At 38.4% G+C, this 18,371-nt stretch overlaps 1 protein-coding gene across 1 annotated transcript in view; it reads left to right on the forward strand.

Moving 5' to 3' along the window:
- Positions 1 to 18,371, forward strand: part of LOC122991962 (obg-like ATPase 1) — a 46,206-nt gene that overhangs the window by 6,075 nt on the left and 21,760 nt on the right. The window contains exons 4-5 of the mRNA XM_044365446.1: positions 1,287 to 1,414; positions 14,981 to 15,156. Of these exons, the coding sequence (XP_044221381.1) occupies positions 1,287 to 1,414; positions 14,981 to 15,156 (304 nt within the window). The remainder of the gene's footprint in view (positions 1 to 1,286; positions 1,415 to 14,980; positions 15,157 to 18,371) is intronic.

Raw genomic sequence — 18,371 nt, forward strand, 5'->3', positions numbered from 1 at the left:
GGCTGACAAATTACTAGTGAGATATCTCTCTTGGACTGACAATAATTGGTATGTTGAATAGCACAGTACATGTATATTTCACTACATGAATTTCAGTCACAAGAACTAAGCTCCCGCTTTTCAAATGGCAGCATGAATCTCACTGGTCTGTGTGTACGTCTGCTCTACTTATGTTGCATATGCTCTAAAGTGAAAGTTAGACACATTCAAAACAGATTCCACTGTTCATAAAATTGTCCTATTCCTTTTTATAAACAAATAGACCAATATTCCGAAAAATAGAAATCCTCACTATGATTAAATGCATTGCAAAATAACTACCTGTCTCAAAGGGTAAGGATGGCGCTATTCTATTTATTTCTTCTTGTAAAAAACATCCCATGAAAAGGCCAAAACCATCAATGATCTTACTAACAAACATTTACATCATCATCATCTTCTTGTGATATAGTTTATTCCTCTGTGCCACAGACATCTACTGTTGTCTCTCTGTCTAACAGAGAGACACACTCCTTCATTACTATGAACTTGGACACTGTCCCACAGAAAACGTCCTGATGCCTTAAATTCTAGTGCACCAAATGTGTATTAATCCGCAACTGAAAATAGTCCCCAACAAAGGCTCTATTTAGTCGTGTTTGAGTGGCATTTTCTAAAAACCACAGTGCCCAGCTGTTTTAGTAAATTACTAGGCTTTCTTTAATAAATGAAACTATATATTTGTGTTTTATTAGTAAAGATTTATTTATGTGTTCAGTTGGGGCTGAGAACCACAGACAGGGAAGGGAAGAACAACATAATAATTTCATGGAATTTATTGACAAAAGGAAAAATATAAAATAACGCCAGCCTTATCCTTTCAAATGTTCCCTTTGTTTAAAACTACTAGTTTCTGTGTTGACTCAACTATGTGGTTTTGAGTTTTGTATTAAATAACATTTAAAAGAATCTCTGGTATTTTGCCCACCACTTTTACATTTATGTGGGAACAATCTATTAAAAACACCTTGCAATATACCTAACATTATAATACAGTCCAACACAACATCACAAATTACACTAGCTCAGCTATTAGAAAAAAAACAACCAATCACAAATCCGAATTTAATCAGCATCATTCTAACACAACTTCAACAACAATTAAAAAGTTTAACAATGGTAATACAGGACTGTTATATTGAAATTCAGCACAATGCAAAGTAGTTTCTATTTTGTTCAAATAATACTGATAATGTTTAAAGTCTGAAATGGCTGACTTTTTTTTCTTTTTACTCCCTGGGTTGCAGCAAAATACCAGCGTTCCTTAATGTTGTAGACATTGCTGGCCTGGTGAAAGGTGCTCATGCTGGCCAAGGCCTTGGAAATGCCTTCCTGTCCCATATCAGCGCCTGTGACGGCATCTTCCACATGACACGTGAGTCACAGGTTGAGGGTTGCTTTCCCTCATAGGATTTCGAATCATCAACAAATAACATAAAGCCTGTATGTGTGGTTGTATATGTGATATTCTACAGCTGAAGCTATATTGCGTCCGCAACATTTGGTCATGCTTAAAGGCTCCAGCACCAACTTTTTTGAAAGCAGAGGCCTTAGTTGTGGTGCAGATTTTGCTAGCAGGGCATCTCATGTGGTGGGTGCCAGGATCAACACGACAGTCAGAACCAATGAAGTCAGACCAAACCTCACATTCCTACTGGGAGGCTCCCTGAATGAGAATGACAGAAGTGGGGAGTGAAAGGATCTGTGCCTGGTTTAAGCTTCACAGTAGTATCAGTAGCATTTTCTGAGGTTTGGAAGCATTATAGGACTGTTGAGATGGAGCACCACATATTATTGTAATAACATTCCCAATGCTACTTTTGATTAGGTTTGATTCAGAAGAGGTAAGTAAGTTATTAATAAACATTTTTTGAGAGTGAAGGTCTCCTTTTATTCTACTTTACTTTTTTGTTTTTTTACACCTTGTATATTTGTAACATTTGTCATAAAAAGAAATAAAATAATGCACCACTGTTGCTACTACAGTAATAATTATAATATTGATAACATTAATAGTAGTAAAAGTAATGCTGTATATTTGGACATTAGACATATTTTCTTTTGTTACTCTGTGAATACACAGATGTGATTACAGATTGTCCCCATGTAGCAGCCTTCAAATTACTCTCTAGGTCTCAGTCTGCCTCAAGTCCTTCTGTGCCTCTGACATCCCTTTGTCTTAGACAATTAAAGTGTTACATGCTAGAATAATTCAAATTACAGCCACTGAAATGAATACAGGGGTCCTTTTAAAAATAGCTGGATTTGTTTACTCATTGTATGCTGTTATTGACTTTCATACAGTGATTAGAGAGTCAGCGGTGGCAGTCATAGAACGGACGGACAGAAAGGGTTAAGATTAAGACCATTTTGCCTGCGTATCACTGACAAGTGTATTAGTTCTGTTCCAGTGCAGTTTTCAAAAATACTCTGCGTAGTTTGTGAGAACTGGAAGACCACCCACCTTTAGAGTTAGTAATGATTTACAGAGTGGACAAGATGTGACAGATGAGATAAACTGTTGTCAGTTCAGTTTTTAATTGTCTTTTGCTAAAATAATGGAGTAAATGGATAAGGTTGGTGCTATTCATTATTTTTCTTATTGTCCGCAAATTCAATGAAATGATCAAAAACAACAACGTGTTAATCTCTCTTAATACTTTCCAATAGTGTCATTTTTAAAAACAATGAGCAACTGGTGCTGTAGCTTTTAGAAAACATTATTCAAACAAAAATAAACAGTAAATTTGTTTCTGGACTATTTTCAGTCACAGATTAATACACATTTGGTGCTTTAGTAAGTATTTACAGCAGCAGGATGGTGTTTGTACTCAAAATAAACTACAGTGCCCATGTTCATCATAATGAAGGACATGTCACCCAGGGAGACTGACCTCCCAAGAAAAAGGAGAGCATCAGTCAGCAAATGACCAAAAACAACTATAACATGTTTACGCTCAAGTGAAAAAGCCCTCTAACAGCCGTAGAAATGATGATTCTTGTCTAAAGGAGGAAATAGTGTGACATTATTATAAAGCCACAGATGGAGGAGGTTGGTGTGGATGGTTGGGAAAACAAAACTTTGGACATAAACACAGGAGACCGCTGCATGTTGGTCAACACTGCTGTCATCTAACTACAGCAGAGGTTGTTCCCAAACCGAAACCAAGTGATTATAGTTTTAACCATGAGAATGAAGGTCTGACTAGAATTTGTTGACAGTAAGTAACATAAATGACGTCACCAGCCTTATTCTTGTAAGGGTTTTTTTTTTAGATTTATTAGAATCAATCTGTTTTCCTTTGAGTTTTGAGGCACAAATTGATATGATGTGTTATATACATTGTTATCATTATTTTTTCTGTTTTATGTGTATTTGTATATACATTATTCATTATTATGTACAGGGTTAAAAACACACACAGTTATTTTGTTATGGACCAAATGTATAAGACAGATTGTCACCCAAAACCAACTCTTTTGTTTCTATTCACACAAAGAAGACACTCATCCACAACAATCGGAAATCAAATGATCGAAAGCTTCTTCTTGTGTGTGTTTACATCTCTCTGCTTTGGTATGCCATTGTTTTCACTCTCGCAAAGTCCTTGGAAACAATCTGGTATGTTTCACAAGTTAACCATTAAACATAGCTGGTTTAGTTTTGTAATTATATCTATCTGGTTTCTGGCAGACTGCAGTTTTGAAGCCACTGCTTTTATATAGCTTGATTATATGGTTGTGAGGGATCACATTCGTTCATGTCTGGATCGGTATGTTTTTTTTGTCTGTGAATTAGCAGAAGGGTTTGTACTACAGGAAGATGTTTGCGTGTGTTTGCGATCGCAAAACGATCGCAAACACAGGAAGTTAAGTCGGAAGTGTTCTCAAACTGAAGAGATCAGCCCTAAGTTTCTGCCAATTCTGTCTATGAAATCATTGAGCTAATCATGTTATGGTCTTTAATTCCCTTTCTCGGGTTACAGTCCTTTGTGGGTTGCGTTGGGAAACTTGAGAAATAACGAACAATCTTTTCAGAAGCATGATGATGGAATAGGTTACGGCACAGCGTCTAATACTGACATCTTTTGACAAGCTTTAACTTTTTTCCAGGGAGTGGTCTGACTAGATTTTCCTCTTGATGTCAAAATCCCTCCAGTAGTGTGCACGTTATGAATATATTTCAACCTCTAATGGCTTTGAAAAGCCTGTGTAAACAGTGGATTTACTTTCAACAAAACCTTCCAAAAACTATTAAGGCGCGTGATGACATCCTGAAAGCTGATTCTGTTGAATGCCTGGTGTTCCCTGGTCTCGTAACAAAATGGTTTGCAGGCTAAGTGTTCCCAGTGCTTCTGCAGTGACTGGAACGCTGCTGGATCCTCACTGGCTGAGACAAGACATAGACATGTTCTACTTCATCTACTCTTCTGTTCCCCGCTAGCAACTCTGCCAGCTCACCTGGCCTTATTCCCAAATGTTTGGTTTCCAGCAATTAGATGTTTGAATTCTCACACAGTGTCCCCCCCGTCACCGCAGGAAACCTCTAGTTCACTTCTAATGAAGACTTGTCTACGGTCACACGACACTCCGTAAGAATCTAGCCTTGAGATACTCACATTTAATCTTAAGGGACTGGCTGTGGTTGAGGGCAGAAAGTAGCTGTTATTTTTGGCACAGACTCTTCTCGTACTGTGATATTTATGCTTTCAGCACCTGAATTCCTGGTTAAGTTAAGGTTTCCCACTGTCCTCTTCTACTGCCTGAAGTAAACACAAGAATATCTTTCCATTTTATAAAGTAATGGTAACAGTTTTTAGGGAAATAATGTTGACGAATTACATGAGATCTTGGCTATGGAGCAGTTTTTAAAGGCAGAAATATTTTAGTCCACTAAACTGATTAGTTGATTGACTTGATTAGCTAAATTAACGACAATTCATTTGAAAGTCAGTTAATTTTTTAAGGTATTTTTCAAGCAAAAATGCCAAATATTTGGTGGTTCCAGCTTCCTAAATGTGAGGATTTGCTTGTCTTTCCTTGTTTTATATTGTAATAAACTGAATGTCTTTGAGTTTTGGACTGTTGGTTGGACAAAACAAGATATTTGAAGACATCACCTTGGGCTCTGGGATAGCAGCATCCAGTCTTCTACATAATACTGGACCTTACAATAGTACCTTTTTTATTTTTTTACCTTATTGTTTTCTGGTGAGTACTTAAGCTATTGACATCCTTATATTAAGGGATAGTGCTTTCTTGCAGAGTGTTAGATGACAAGATTAATACCATTCCATTATATATAAAGCTAGAATGAGCAGCCAGTTAGCTTAGCTTAGCATAAAGACTAAAGACTAAAGCATAAAGAAACAGGGGGGACCAGCTAGCCTGAAGACTCTGATTGTACCTCACAGTAATGACAAAATTCCAGAGTCACTGCTCCTGGCCAAGAAATAGTCCCTACCTAACTCCCTGTAAAACCACAACTTATTATTTTCACACTTCAGCTTTTCTATGGATCAAACAAACAAGCTATAACATGTTTATTAGTGAGCTTTGGATATTCTTATAGGTTGATTTTGTTATCTTTGGAAAGAGCTAGCACTTTCCCCCTGCCTCCAGCATTTATACTAAGCTAAGCTAAACTGCTTCTCACAGTAGCTTTATATTCACCATACAAATAGAAGAGAGGTATCAATCTTCTCAGGTATCATCTTGGCATGAAAATGAATGAGCATATTACATGTGTACATGTCAAGTATGAATATTCACAAACCATGAATATAACCCAGGATTTGTGGTAACAGCAGCTTGTACAACATCTGACAGACCAATACCCAATGAGTTAATATTTTAGTTCAGATGGACACCTTTTGGTTTGTATTTTTTTAAACCAGGAAAACACCTTAATAAAAACACCTTTATAAAACAACAGAGGCTGTTCTGAAGCTGTATCAGACACAAAACTACATGAGCACCATGTGAAAGTTAAATCAGTATTCATGAATGTGTAATGTAGTTATCAATATTGTTCTCAAAAGTCATGGATGTGGTGTGAAGTAATATTGCTTAATTTTTTAGATCTATCTGTTAATGTATTGAAAGTCCAATTAGTATTTCTTGAACATGTCATTTTATTCACATGCAAGAGTTTGACTTATTGGTGGAGTTTTTCAATTTATCATAATTGAAATGATGTTTTACTCCTGTATACAAATATTATTGATGTAAACAAGCATATGTTTGTTATATGTTTGTTAACTGTAATCTAAAATGTTACCAACTTAGATTTAATTGCTATCTAGTGTTGGTTTGTGTATGAAAACACCTGTCAAACACTGTAGGGGTTTTAGCAGGTTTTAATTGTTTACTTCAGTTTTTGGTGGTGGGGCTAATATGATCAAAAATGTCAGTCAGAAACATTAGACACCAATAATTGTGTCTCGATGAATATCCAAATCTGATGATAAAGCATGAATGATTGAATTAGTTGGCTATCAAATTGCTGAATCTGGTAGGACATTGTATTTGTGTTTGGTTGTTGCATCATTCAGACATCAGCCCACACTCCACTAATCGCTTGCAGTGAACAAATCAAACTGATTGTCTAGCTACAGGCGTTAAGAACAAACTGGATTGACTATTCAGACAGAGATGATTTATGGCCATCCTGCCTCACCACTGACGCCAGTAATGGCTGCTCTCCAAGAAAGAATCACTCACCAGCTCGCAAATTCTCATACTGACAAACATCCAAAATAACTAACGCAGCCCAGTGACTTCCATGTGTGTAACTATCTAAACAGATCCGGCAATGAGTGAATTTGTCGGCATGTTCAGTTGCTGAATCTGTTGTTGTGCTGAAGTATTAATTCAAACAACCAATAGTAGCTATTAAATAGTATCTTTTTTTTCTTTTTTTACAGCTCAAAAAGGCTGACATTGTTCTATATCATTTTTACTGTCAACAAATCCCATGAAAAGACTAAAACAATCAATGTGTTAGTCCGCCTCTTAGTACTTTCTGATTTCCCTACCTTGCCTGGGACACTCAGCCCCAAGCCGATACATTCCTACTGAAGACGTAAATCTTTAAAAACAGGTCACAAATATTTAGTTTCTTCTTTAAAAAGTCAGAGTAACGTCCTTAAACAGCTGAACACTGTAGTTTTTAGCAAATGTTTCTAAAACAGGAGTAAATAGTGCCTTTATTTGGGTCTATTTACAGCAGCGTATTGATACACATTTGGTGCACTAATGAGTATTTATAGCGGCAGGATATAGAGGCTGACTCACAAACTGCAGTAGATGTGTTTATCGTAATGAAGAAACATGTCATGTTTACCCAGCTACCTGTAATTGTTTTTGGACAACGGTGGAGCTCTATGGCACAGAGGAATGAATTATATCAGGTTTTGGATACACAGACAATTCTTGTTAGAAGGATCAATTCATTGTTGGATTTGGTCTTCTTCTTATGGGATTTGTTGTCCATAAGAAAACTATTGAATATTACAACCCAGTGTCACGGCAGTTTGTGAAATAGTCATGAAATTTAATCTATAGATTTGTGTATATGGACATGAATTTTCCATGTTTTTCATGACACTCAGCATGACTCTCAAACTAATGTATTTCATTTGGAAGTATCTTTCATGCCTGCACCACATTTGAGTGACAGACGCAGTTCAGATGACATCTATATAAGGTGACAGATTTCAGAGTTGGTGGGTTGGGTGGCTGGTTAGATCCTAACTTGTAAAAAAGTGGACCAGTGAACCCTGCTGCAAGAGACTGCTGTTCACCTCCCAAGTGTCATGTTTCCAACCACGAGTCGGGTAACTATAATTGTCATGGTGTTTAGGGTTGCCATGATGATGAAGGTTGCCTAAATTTAAGGAAGTAGTAACTTTAACCCACACGACATTTCAAGTCATCATTTTAAACTATACTTTTCCCTAACCCTAACCAAGGGGTTCCTGTGCCTAAACCTAACCAGACCTTAACCACAGTGTTGTCACATCATAAAACATAATTATTTTTTAACAGTGATGTGTAACAGTTTTGGAAAGCAGAGACAAATGATGTTCTCCTGCTGATTACTGCTGATTAAACAATACAGCTTGTGTGCTCCCGAGTCCTGACTGACAGAAAAAAAAAAAAAAAAAAATGTGGTGCAGGTACGAAAGATACTCCAATTGAAATACATTAGTTTGACAGTCGTGCTTAGTGTCATGAAAAAATGGAAAATTGGTGTCCACGTACACAAATCTATAGATTAAAGTCCTTTAAAAATGGACTATTTTACAAACTGCCATGATACTATGTTGAATATTAAAGAATTAGAATTTAGTGGCATCTAGCAGAGTGGACTTGGCAGAAATGGAATAAAATATTCATAAGAATGTTTTTAATTAGTGTATAATCACCTGAAAATAAGAATCATTGTGTTTTCGTTACCTTAGAGTGAGCCCTTTATATCTACATAGGGAGCAGGTCCCTGTCTTCGGAGGCCGCCATGTTGCACCGCCATGTTTCTACAGTAGCCCAGAACAGACAAACCAAACACTGGCTCTAGAGAGGGCCTTTCGTGTTTTTCACAAGTTTCGCAGCCACCGCAGGTTCTCCTGGGGGAGGAGTATTCAGTTGGTTGCAACCTGCAGCCTCAGCACTAGATCCCACTAAATCTTACATACTAACAGAACTATTAACAGATTAAGCCCTTTAAGGTATTTTGAACATTGAGATGAGCTTAGCTTAGCTCACTTTATGGACGTCTATGAGATCAAGTAGCATCTCCTCAAAAGTAGAGAAGCAACCTTTTTTCAGTGATGGTAGTGAAATACTTTGTTTTTCACAAGTCCAGTACATACAAAATACTTTTATTATAGTTGGAACAAATTTTCTCATATTAATCCCTCATCCATTATGAGGCATCTTTGAACAGTAATTCTGGTAAAATCAGTATTTGCTATATAAAATATAATTTTATTTTAATGCAAAGCAATGGACTTAAAAAGCCCTCTGAGGCCTGTATGAAACATTATTTCTTGCTGAGGTACCAGCGTGCCAATAACTGTCATTTTTGTCAATCAAATACATTTGATGAAATTGAAACAACATTATTAAAGAGGAAACAAATGCAGAGCTATTAGTGCTTGGACAAATCTCATCACTTATTTTTTATTCTATGATGAATTTACATGAATGTATACTTGTGTGATCTGTGTTAAAGTGCAGCTAAATTAGTCTAAATAACTTGTTTTTATTTTTTCTACTGAAGCATGTGAGCATCAGTTTTGATCATATTGTTTCTTTGTCTTCTTCATCAGTTTTTTTTTTTAATGTTCAGCCATGATCCACTCTATTGTAGCAAAATTAAGAGGTTTATGAGGAGCAAGCGACCCTCTTCCCTCACCATCCTTGGACAAAAATACACTTGTTGTATGACAGTCCCCGCCGGGTTGTAGCAACTGACTTTCTCGTCTGTCTTTCCTTGTAATTTTGTTTTATACATCAGTCAGAAAAATACACTGCCCTGTGTTGTATGTGGTTCTTTTTTATGTTAGTTGTTGTTTTAACCAATACTGCAATTCTAAATCTTATTTAGCTGTGGTGGGATCATCCTCCCTTTGTGTGTTTTCGGGCTGCTGTCACAGCATTTAAATGAGCATTTTGCTTCAGCGAGAATGAAGAGTTTTTGTCAGCCTCCACTCATCGTGGATGATTAGAGCAAAATGTCTACCCATCTTGACTGGAGATCACCACAGCTCCAGATAACATGCTCGGTGATTGAAGGTCGCAATATTTTGAATTCTAATGGGGCTGCAAGATGAATTGCCTGAAATAGACTGTAGAATCTTCCTGCTTCCTCCCTCGTGCCCCCCCTTGCCTGTCCGCTGTGAAAAGAACCACTGGGAATGGAAAGGCCCGATGATCATAGAATTATTGGATGGTGATTCTAAACCCTTCAAAGAGGAGTTGCTATGGAGATCTCGTTCCAAACTGTGAAATGATTCACCTTTGAAAGGCTGGAGGGCCTGAAAGCTGAACACATCATTGTTCAGGTGGTGGTTGGTTAGGAAATTGCTGGTGCCTGTGCAATCAGCAGCACTATAGTAGTTAAGGATCTAAAAAGGTTTGTTCTCTGAATGATGTGGGACAACAGCGGTGTGCATATGGCAGTTCCTTTCAATCAAGGCCCTCTCCTGCTCTGTGGTTTAACAAAAATGGAGAGTCAGAGGTTAAGCTAATGATAAGGGAATTAACACCGTTGTTTTCTGTCAGAGTTCATTGAAAACTGGAGCCTCCCCTGTACATTCACTTTTCAACTGCACTACACATCAGGCTTGTCTGAACGGCTTTCCCTTGCATGATGCTGGATTTGTGTGTGTGTGTGGAGGGGGTTGGGAGGGGTGTGTGTGGGGGGGGGGGGGGACAAGATACACCTGTAATACTCAGTTTGGTATGAGACATTGCAACTGACAGTAGATTACATAGGAATTGAAGACACCTTGTGAGGTACTGATATTCATACTATCGAGCACTGTGATTTCACTGTGATCTATTTTGAAAGATGGGATCATGTAGAAAACATGAGTGTATCTCCTGAAGGGCTCAAACATGCCATTTTCTGGTGTCAAACTGCTTTTTAGCAGCCAATGCATTTGCCATAATTGAAATACGCAAAGAAACAAGGCTGAATATGCCACAAACTCTGTTACAGTAGTAGCACACTACAAATTGCTGTCAATTTCATGTATCCTAAAATGAATGTCAAGAAGATATTTCCTGAATGAACATAAATACTCTTGTGTGCATTGCCAGTGTTTTTATGCTGGGAAGACATCCATAATGTGCTTTCCCTGACAGACTCATAAAATAGCTTTTAATGCTCTGAATACCAGGAGAATTGCGGCACTGAGTTTGCATGAACATTTTAAAAGCAGCTCAAGGAATGCAAGTTCTTTAGATGTGCTCTTACCCATCTTGCATGTGAAAACATGCACAGGAAGTTAGAAGTCAATGAATACTGTAATTTAACTGAATTATGTTGACCACATATCCTCCCAGGTAGCAACATCAGAGGAAGCAGCTCAATCAGTATTGATCTTTACTTGACTCAGATGACTGCCTTGTCTGTCTACCTTACAGAAAAGTAATGATGTAAGCCAGCTCGAGCTCGCTCTGTGTTTTTAGGTGTTAAACTTGTACAAACGGAAAATAGGAGACTTCTTTTAAAACTTAAGTTTGTTATTTTGTTCTTAAATGTGTTGCAGTGAAATTTTGCATGATGAAGTTAAAGTAAAAACATGAACAAAATACTTTAAATGTATTTGTTTTCATTTTGCACTTTTCATTTCCCAGTGTTGGTTCATGGAGTTATATCTTCTCAGGCAACACCAGCTTGCAGTGCTGCTGTAAGTCTATAATTTTGCAGAGCTTAGCCTGATCCCTAATCGGGCCATTGAGCACCACTCACCCTCCAGAGACTAATCCTTTTGTTCTGTCAATAAAGGAGCACCTGTTAATAGTGTCTTCAAAACATACAGCATTGAAAATAAAGCAGTAAATTTAAATTGTCAGACAGACCTGATTCCTGAAACTGGGCCTTTCTAACCTCTTCTTTTTCCGTGTGTTTTTACTGTCTTGCATGTGGCTTTGTGTGGCGCCGCAGCCTCATAAGAGCTGTCTTCACGGAGCCCTTCCCAGACCCAGTTGTTAAAGGACTAATTGTGGAGATTGCCCCCTCAGATTTCTCTTCTCTCTTTCACCTCACGCATTTGTTCTCCTGCTCTAAGCCTTGAATAGGACGGCGGTAAAGTAGATGTGAATGTTAAATTAGGCGAAATTAATTAAAGCAAATTACTTTGGAATATGTGGTAGTCAGAGGAGAGTGTCAGCTGATGTCTAAATAGTGAGTGATCAGCTGCTCCTGCTCTTTGAAAGCTTTGAATTTTTGATTTATCAGCTTTTTTATTAGGGATGTATAACAATAGTTATACTGTTAATTACTAAAGTAAAAAATGTGCTATAAAATGTTTGTGCTTCCTTTAGCTGTTTATAACATTTTGAACAATTTGATATATACTATATTAGTTAGTATATATTACTTTCTAATGCTTTCATTAACAATGATTTATATCAATCATGAGTGGTTTATTAACCATGTGAACCATTTTTAAACCTATTTGCTCCTAATTAATACATGCTACATTGAACAACAAACTGCATTTTCTATTTGAAATACAGTGAGATTAGTCAAAACTGTACATCATAATTGTTTATAATGTATGTATATTCTTGCAGCTAACAAAATGATTACATTGCATTATATTTTCTGAGTTCATGCAGACACAATAGCAAATTTTCATTCCAATCAGTGCTGAACAGGGAGCTGGTAAATTGGAGCAGCAAAACAATAATTCCACTGATTAGCCCCTTTCTGTGTGGCGTAAGTGAACTGTTTATACTGTGGAGTACCTCTGCAAGAGGAGAGGAACCAAAACAGCCTGATTAGGCAAAGAGTAATTGGATAAGTTCATTTCACCATGAGGACAACGCACAGGATGACAGCTTGCACAAAAGTCTACAGCTTCTGTTGACTCACATGAGTAATAGGGCCACTGGTGTAGGATTTGGGGTGTCTATCATTTTGTTGTTGAGCGGTGATATTTAGATGTGACTGATGAGTGATGCTAGATTGTAAAAGCCTTGTAGTTTAATTTCATGGAAAATCAGGTACTTGTCTCTCCTTAACCCAGTACAAGAACAAGATTTTGTGGATGTGGGAAAAAATGGGAGGAATTATTTTGGTTCTGTTTACAATTTCACAAATTCCCTTATATTTTATTATTACAATGTAAAAACACTCTGGTCTGAGAGGCTCTGGTTCATATTTGTGAACAAGACTGAGTCTGCAAATATGCTAGCGGCTCCCTGAGGCTTACTTTGGAACAGCGTTGCTTTAAGCTAAACGCTAATGTCTGCATGCTAACATGCTTACAATGACAATGCTAATATTGCTGATATGTATTTGCTGATATATATGCTGATATTTAGCAACTAATGTTCAACATGCACACCATTTTAGTTTAGCATGATAGCATCAAGCATAAGTACCTTGATGTCAACCATATAAACTGCAACTCTGGGCTTCAGACCGGTTCCAATGAAAACCAATAAGTGATATCACACCTCGCTATGTTCATCTTTATATACAGTCTATGGTTGGCATGCTAGTTAGTACAAATCCTTTGGGGAACGTACCAATTTTCATGCCATTTCTCTCAAAACCATGAATCTCAACCTCACTGTGGCGCACCAAAAGCATTCAAATTCATCCTCTGAGGATCATGAATGTCTGGACAAAAATGAATGGAAATCCATGCAATAGTTGTTGAGAAATTGTAGTTTGGACTAAAGTGATGGACCGACCAACCATTCCTAGAGCCATGGCACTGGTGTGGCTAAAAATCATCTAATCAGTGGAGTGGAAGGATACAACTTTACTGCTTTTTTTTCATTTGTCTTTCTACTGATCTGATTTCTTTGTACAGGATGCAGCTTCTTATCTGAATCTCAGGTATGCTGTTAGCCATCATGACAACTACACACAGCTATGAATCATCAATATTTCTAGCATGTATCACCATTTGAACTTGTTGAGAGATGGTGTGACAGTTAGGTGATGAGTAGCGCAGATCACTCTGCTGATGTTATTACCTCGCAGGGCCTCACCTGCCAACAGTCCTTCACACATTCAGGTGTCGACAAGATTATCATATGGATGGTTAATAATATTTAGTGACTCCACCATGCACATTCCAAACATAACATCGCTCAACACAGCAATACTTGAAGCTAAGTCATCATTCACCTGACACGCACTTCCCTTGTTGAATGAGATGGCATTCCCATTATGCCACACAGTGTGAAACTTCATGAGTCACTATTGTTGATTGATTTATGAAAATTTGTAAATCATGTTAAATGTGAGGTGTGTTGCTGTAGTTTAAATCCAACCATACAGTGTTTTGAGTATGTATGTTAGTAAGTATTATTACTGTAAAAATAAAATTGTACGCAAATCTTATGGGTTGTAAACTGGCTAAAAACATATTGGAGTCACATTCTGGGGAGCAGTCGACCACATTTGCCACTGGTAATGTTAAGGGCCATCACTCTTATGTGACAGATGTACACACATGTCCCCCCTCCCTCACCCCTCCCTCACCCGTGAGCTCTGCTGGAGAATCAGAAGGAGCCCTGAGAGCCGCTGCTGGCTAAATGGTCTGCTTCAGAGCCTCATTACCTAATCACCAGCACAGCCACGGATAAGACACAAATGATCAGGGGAAGACTGTCCTCTTTTGTTTATGAATGTTGACTCTTTTCTGTTAAATCATATCCAGTTTTGTTCATTTCTTGTGTTTTTTTTTTTTAACTTATTGTTGATGGATGGCTAATGGTTTTTAGACAGAGAAGTATAAGAATACATGAGCAAACACTCTCCACTTTAAGCAGATTGACAGACAAGCCTGTTTTGTTGCACTTAAAGCCCATTTTTGGTGGAACTTACTTTGACACTGTAAGCTGGTTTCTTACAGTTCTGACACTGAAAAGAAAGATGAAATATATTCCAGAACATGTTATTGCTTTTGTTGTGACTTTCCTGTGACTCCCACTGTGCTTTTTCATGTGGATGTATATTTTTCCCACATTCTCTAAAAAAAATTTAATGATTTTTTAGGGGCTAAATCTAATCACTGTTTCACATTCGATCTCAAAAAAGTCAATGTCATTGATTCTGTTCCACCGATTCTGTTGCTTGTACTGTATGTGTTTGTATAATGCGCTGTTGTTGTTGTTGAAAAAAAAATTCTATACTGATGCACTCTCTCTCTCTCTCTCTCTCTGTGTTTGTGTCCCATCGCCGCAGGTGCATTTGACGATGAGGATATCATCCATGTTGAGGGGACAGTGGACCCCGTGAGGGATATGGAGATCATCCATGAGGAGCTGAGGCTGAAGGATGAGGAGATGATCGGCCCTATTATTGACAAGCTGGAGAAGACGGCCATTAGAGGCGGTGACAAGAAACTCAAACCAGAATACGTGAGTCAATGTCCCAGCAGGCCCTTTGCTCCCCCTCACAGCAAGGCACAAATAATAACCCTCCCACACACATGGCCAAGAAGAAAAAAAAAAGTATGTTTTTTTTAATCTCCCTCCAATAGGTCTCACCCCTCCCCCTGCCCCATTTTCTCCCTTTCTGAGATTGAAAGTGATCAGGGGTCAGGGGTTTTCTGCTGTAGAAATCATTAATAGAGAGTTACTTATTCAGCTGCCGACCCCGGGTCACAGCACTGGGCTAATGAAAGTGTTTCCACACAGCTCTTTACATCTAAAGTAATACTCAAATCATGGCAGAGCTCTCGCTCCTGCTTATACACCTACAGCAGCTCGGGAAATTGTGTAAGGCCATACAGTGGGTGACACATATGCCTATACCCCGCTATGAATACCGTAAATGTTTAGGATATTCTTTGACAGAGGATTCCTTGGTTGTATGCAGCAAGGTGCAGGGCAAAATGCAGGGTAAGATCAGAAAAAAAAACACTGAATGTCAGATCAAAATGTATGTGGATGCATACACATTCAGCTGGGCATATTGTTAAGGTAATGAGGCTGAACGGCCAACTTGAGCAATGATTTGGTTGTAAATGTCTCATGATGCCCTTCCATCATCGGAGTAGGACAGGATGGGCCAGCACACGAGGGGATCTGGCCTTTCACTTGGAGCGGCATGCCCAATTTCAGGCCCCGACACACTGAGGCTCTGACCACTCATTACACTAACGAGAGGGGCTATTTCACCTGCTGCAGAAGCCCTGTGCCTGAGCAACCCCCCCTTTCCTCCCCCCTTTACTGCCAACAGCACTTCCCAACACCCCTGTAGCCCCACAGACAGGAGCCATTCAGGCTAGGCAGGTGGCCGTTTACGCACATAATTGCTAACAATTTTAGGCAATGAATAAAAATGATCTACATTACTTGTCAAAGGTTGTGCACACGTCGGCAAGTGAAATCTATAGAAGACCTCTTTAGATGGCAAAGAATGGTGCTTATCAAAGGCTGCACCACACTTTTAGATGGGAGGGATTGTGTGATTGTCTCACAGGCTGAGCCTGGCGTTTGATGCTCTCAGCTGTGAGTTGTCACATATACACATGTTTATGTCAGCATCTATATGCAGAACATATGCATCAAGCCTACGTCTGTAAGCATACAGTTTAAAAGAAACAATAGTGCTTGTATTTTCTTTTATAAATGTACTGGATTATATTAAATAAAAGGGAAATTCTGATGTAACTATTTAGAATTTCTTCTTTATTCAGTAATTTGAAATAAGGTTAAATTTCCATTGTCAATATGCAGTTGCCTTTAATCTCTACAAGTCTGTATGTGGCCCAAAATTTTATGAGCAAGGACTGCTTTTATCCAGTTTGTAGTATATTTAAAGAATCATATTAATTAAATTAAAATGAGAGGGAAACTTATTTGACTATTTAAGCAGCTATTTATTATCACATTTTTAGATCTAATATGACTCAGGATGACGCACCGTTCTCACTTACACAGCTCATTTAGTGGATGTAGTTTACTTTGAGATGTGTCTTCAAAATACAAAATCTGATTGAAACACACTTTCTCACATTTTCATATGTTCTGTCAGTGGACATCAAAATTACTAAACCAACAAGTGATTAGCTGTATGAAAAAAAAGAAGATTAAAAAAATCAGCTTAATTAAATTGCATTTTTGTTTCTGTTTGTTCTCATGAAGTCTTGGAGTGAAGTAGTTTCTTGCAGAAAAATCCAGGCAGTTTAGGAAATTTACTGCACCTTGTTACGACTATGCAAGATATAAAAACACTATACCATACCATATACTGTGGAGGAGAACAACTTTATATAGTAGTATATAATTATAAAATATAGCGCATGCACTCCTAGAAGAATAAAGTTGAACGTTTGCGGTTTGTGACACAAATGAAACATGAAGCGTTTTGAGGGCATCTTGCTTCTTTTTTAATGTCCTTCCTGCTGAAACAGGATGTTGGGCAAGACAAAGATAACATGAGGGGATGATTAAAATTGTAAACAACAAAGGATCATTTAGGGAGAGGAATGTAGTTTTATCTGCACGGTAGGGGGTAAAACTGATGAAAAAAAAAAAACATGGAGGTTTTATTAGTTGGAGTTTTCATACACTTGCTGCTGCCGCATGAGCTCACCGCTGTAGATTTGCTGTTATGCGTTATGAATTTAAGAAAATGGGATTTTGTAAGAAAAATACAACCAAAATCCAGAAATTTAGAATTTATTGTAAAGTAGTATATTATGGTTAAAACTTGTTGTCAGGATAAAAAAGTCACTTCATATTTCATTGTTAGTTTAAGCTAAATTTATGTGCATGCAGGCAGAGCAGGGCTCATATGTATGCATTGTTATAAAGATTTAAAGCCGTTCTGCTGGTGCTGTGTTTACAAGAACAATGTTTCATTGCTTTTGTCCGTATGAATCCTCAAAATCCCTATCCTTACAAAACAATAATAAGAAGCCAGCCCACCAGCGGCGCTTCATGGTGGCAGGCGTATGTGTTTGACCCCTGTGGGACCTATATGCCTTTTATTAACACCTGCCTGTTAGAGGAGCGCTGCACGGCGGCTGCGAGCTGATGAGGGAAACCTGGAGCGGGTTCAGCCTGTGTCACTGGCCGTTTGCTGTTTCCATTTCACAGATGATTAATCTCTCTGTGAAGACTTGGGCCGGCGCGGGCGGAGTGTATGCAGCTCTTCCTGCGCTCTCTCCCGCTGGCTGCACTCTGGCTGCCTGACTAAAAGGCCTTTAGAATTCCTGTGGAGAGAGATGTGCAGAGAGTGAATGCAGCTGGCTGGGGGTCAGTGTGTGGAGCTTTTTCTGCCATTGTGTAATTGAGGCTCTGGCAGGATTTTTTCCTCAGTTCTTTCAAAAGGGAGTATGATTGTGAAGTGCTGCAAGGGTTTGGGGAGGGAAAAGGAGGTAGGGGGAGTGTTTCAGGGGGTGGGGGAGTTTTTATATGACGGGGGAGGTCAAGTTGACAGGAACAAAAAGAATGTGTTCCGCTAATTTCTGTGGGGCTGGATCAACAATAATAGGCTCAATTTCTTTATTACAAATTTTATAACTACCTCCCTCCCATTTTCCCACCCTTTTCCGCTTCCAGATCCTGTCAAGACCTAGTCTTGCCTGTGGTCTCAACCCACAAGTACCTCAGTAATGAATGTG

The sequence above is a fragment of the Thunnus albacares genome, chromosome 11, assembly GCF_914725855.1.
Source record: "Thunnus albacares chromosome 11, fThuAlb1.1, whole genome shotgun sequence".
NCBI lineage: Eukaryota > Metazoa > Chordata > Actinopteri > Scombriformes > Scombridae > Thunnus > Thunnus albacares.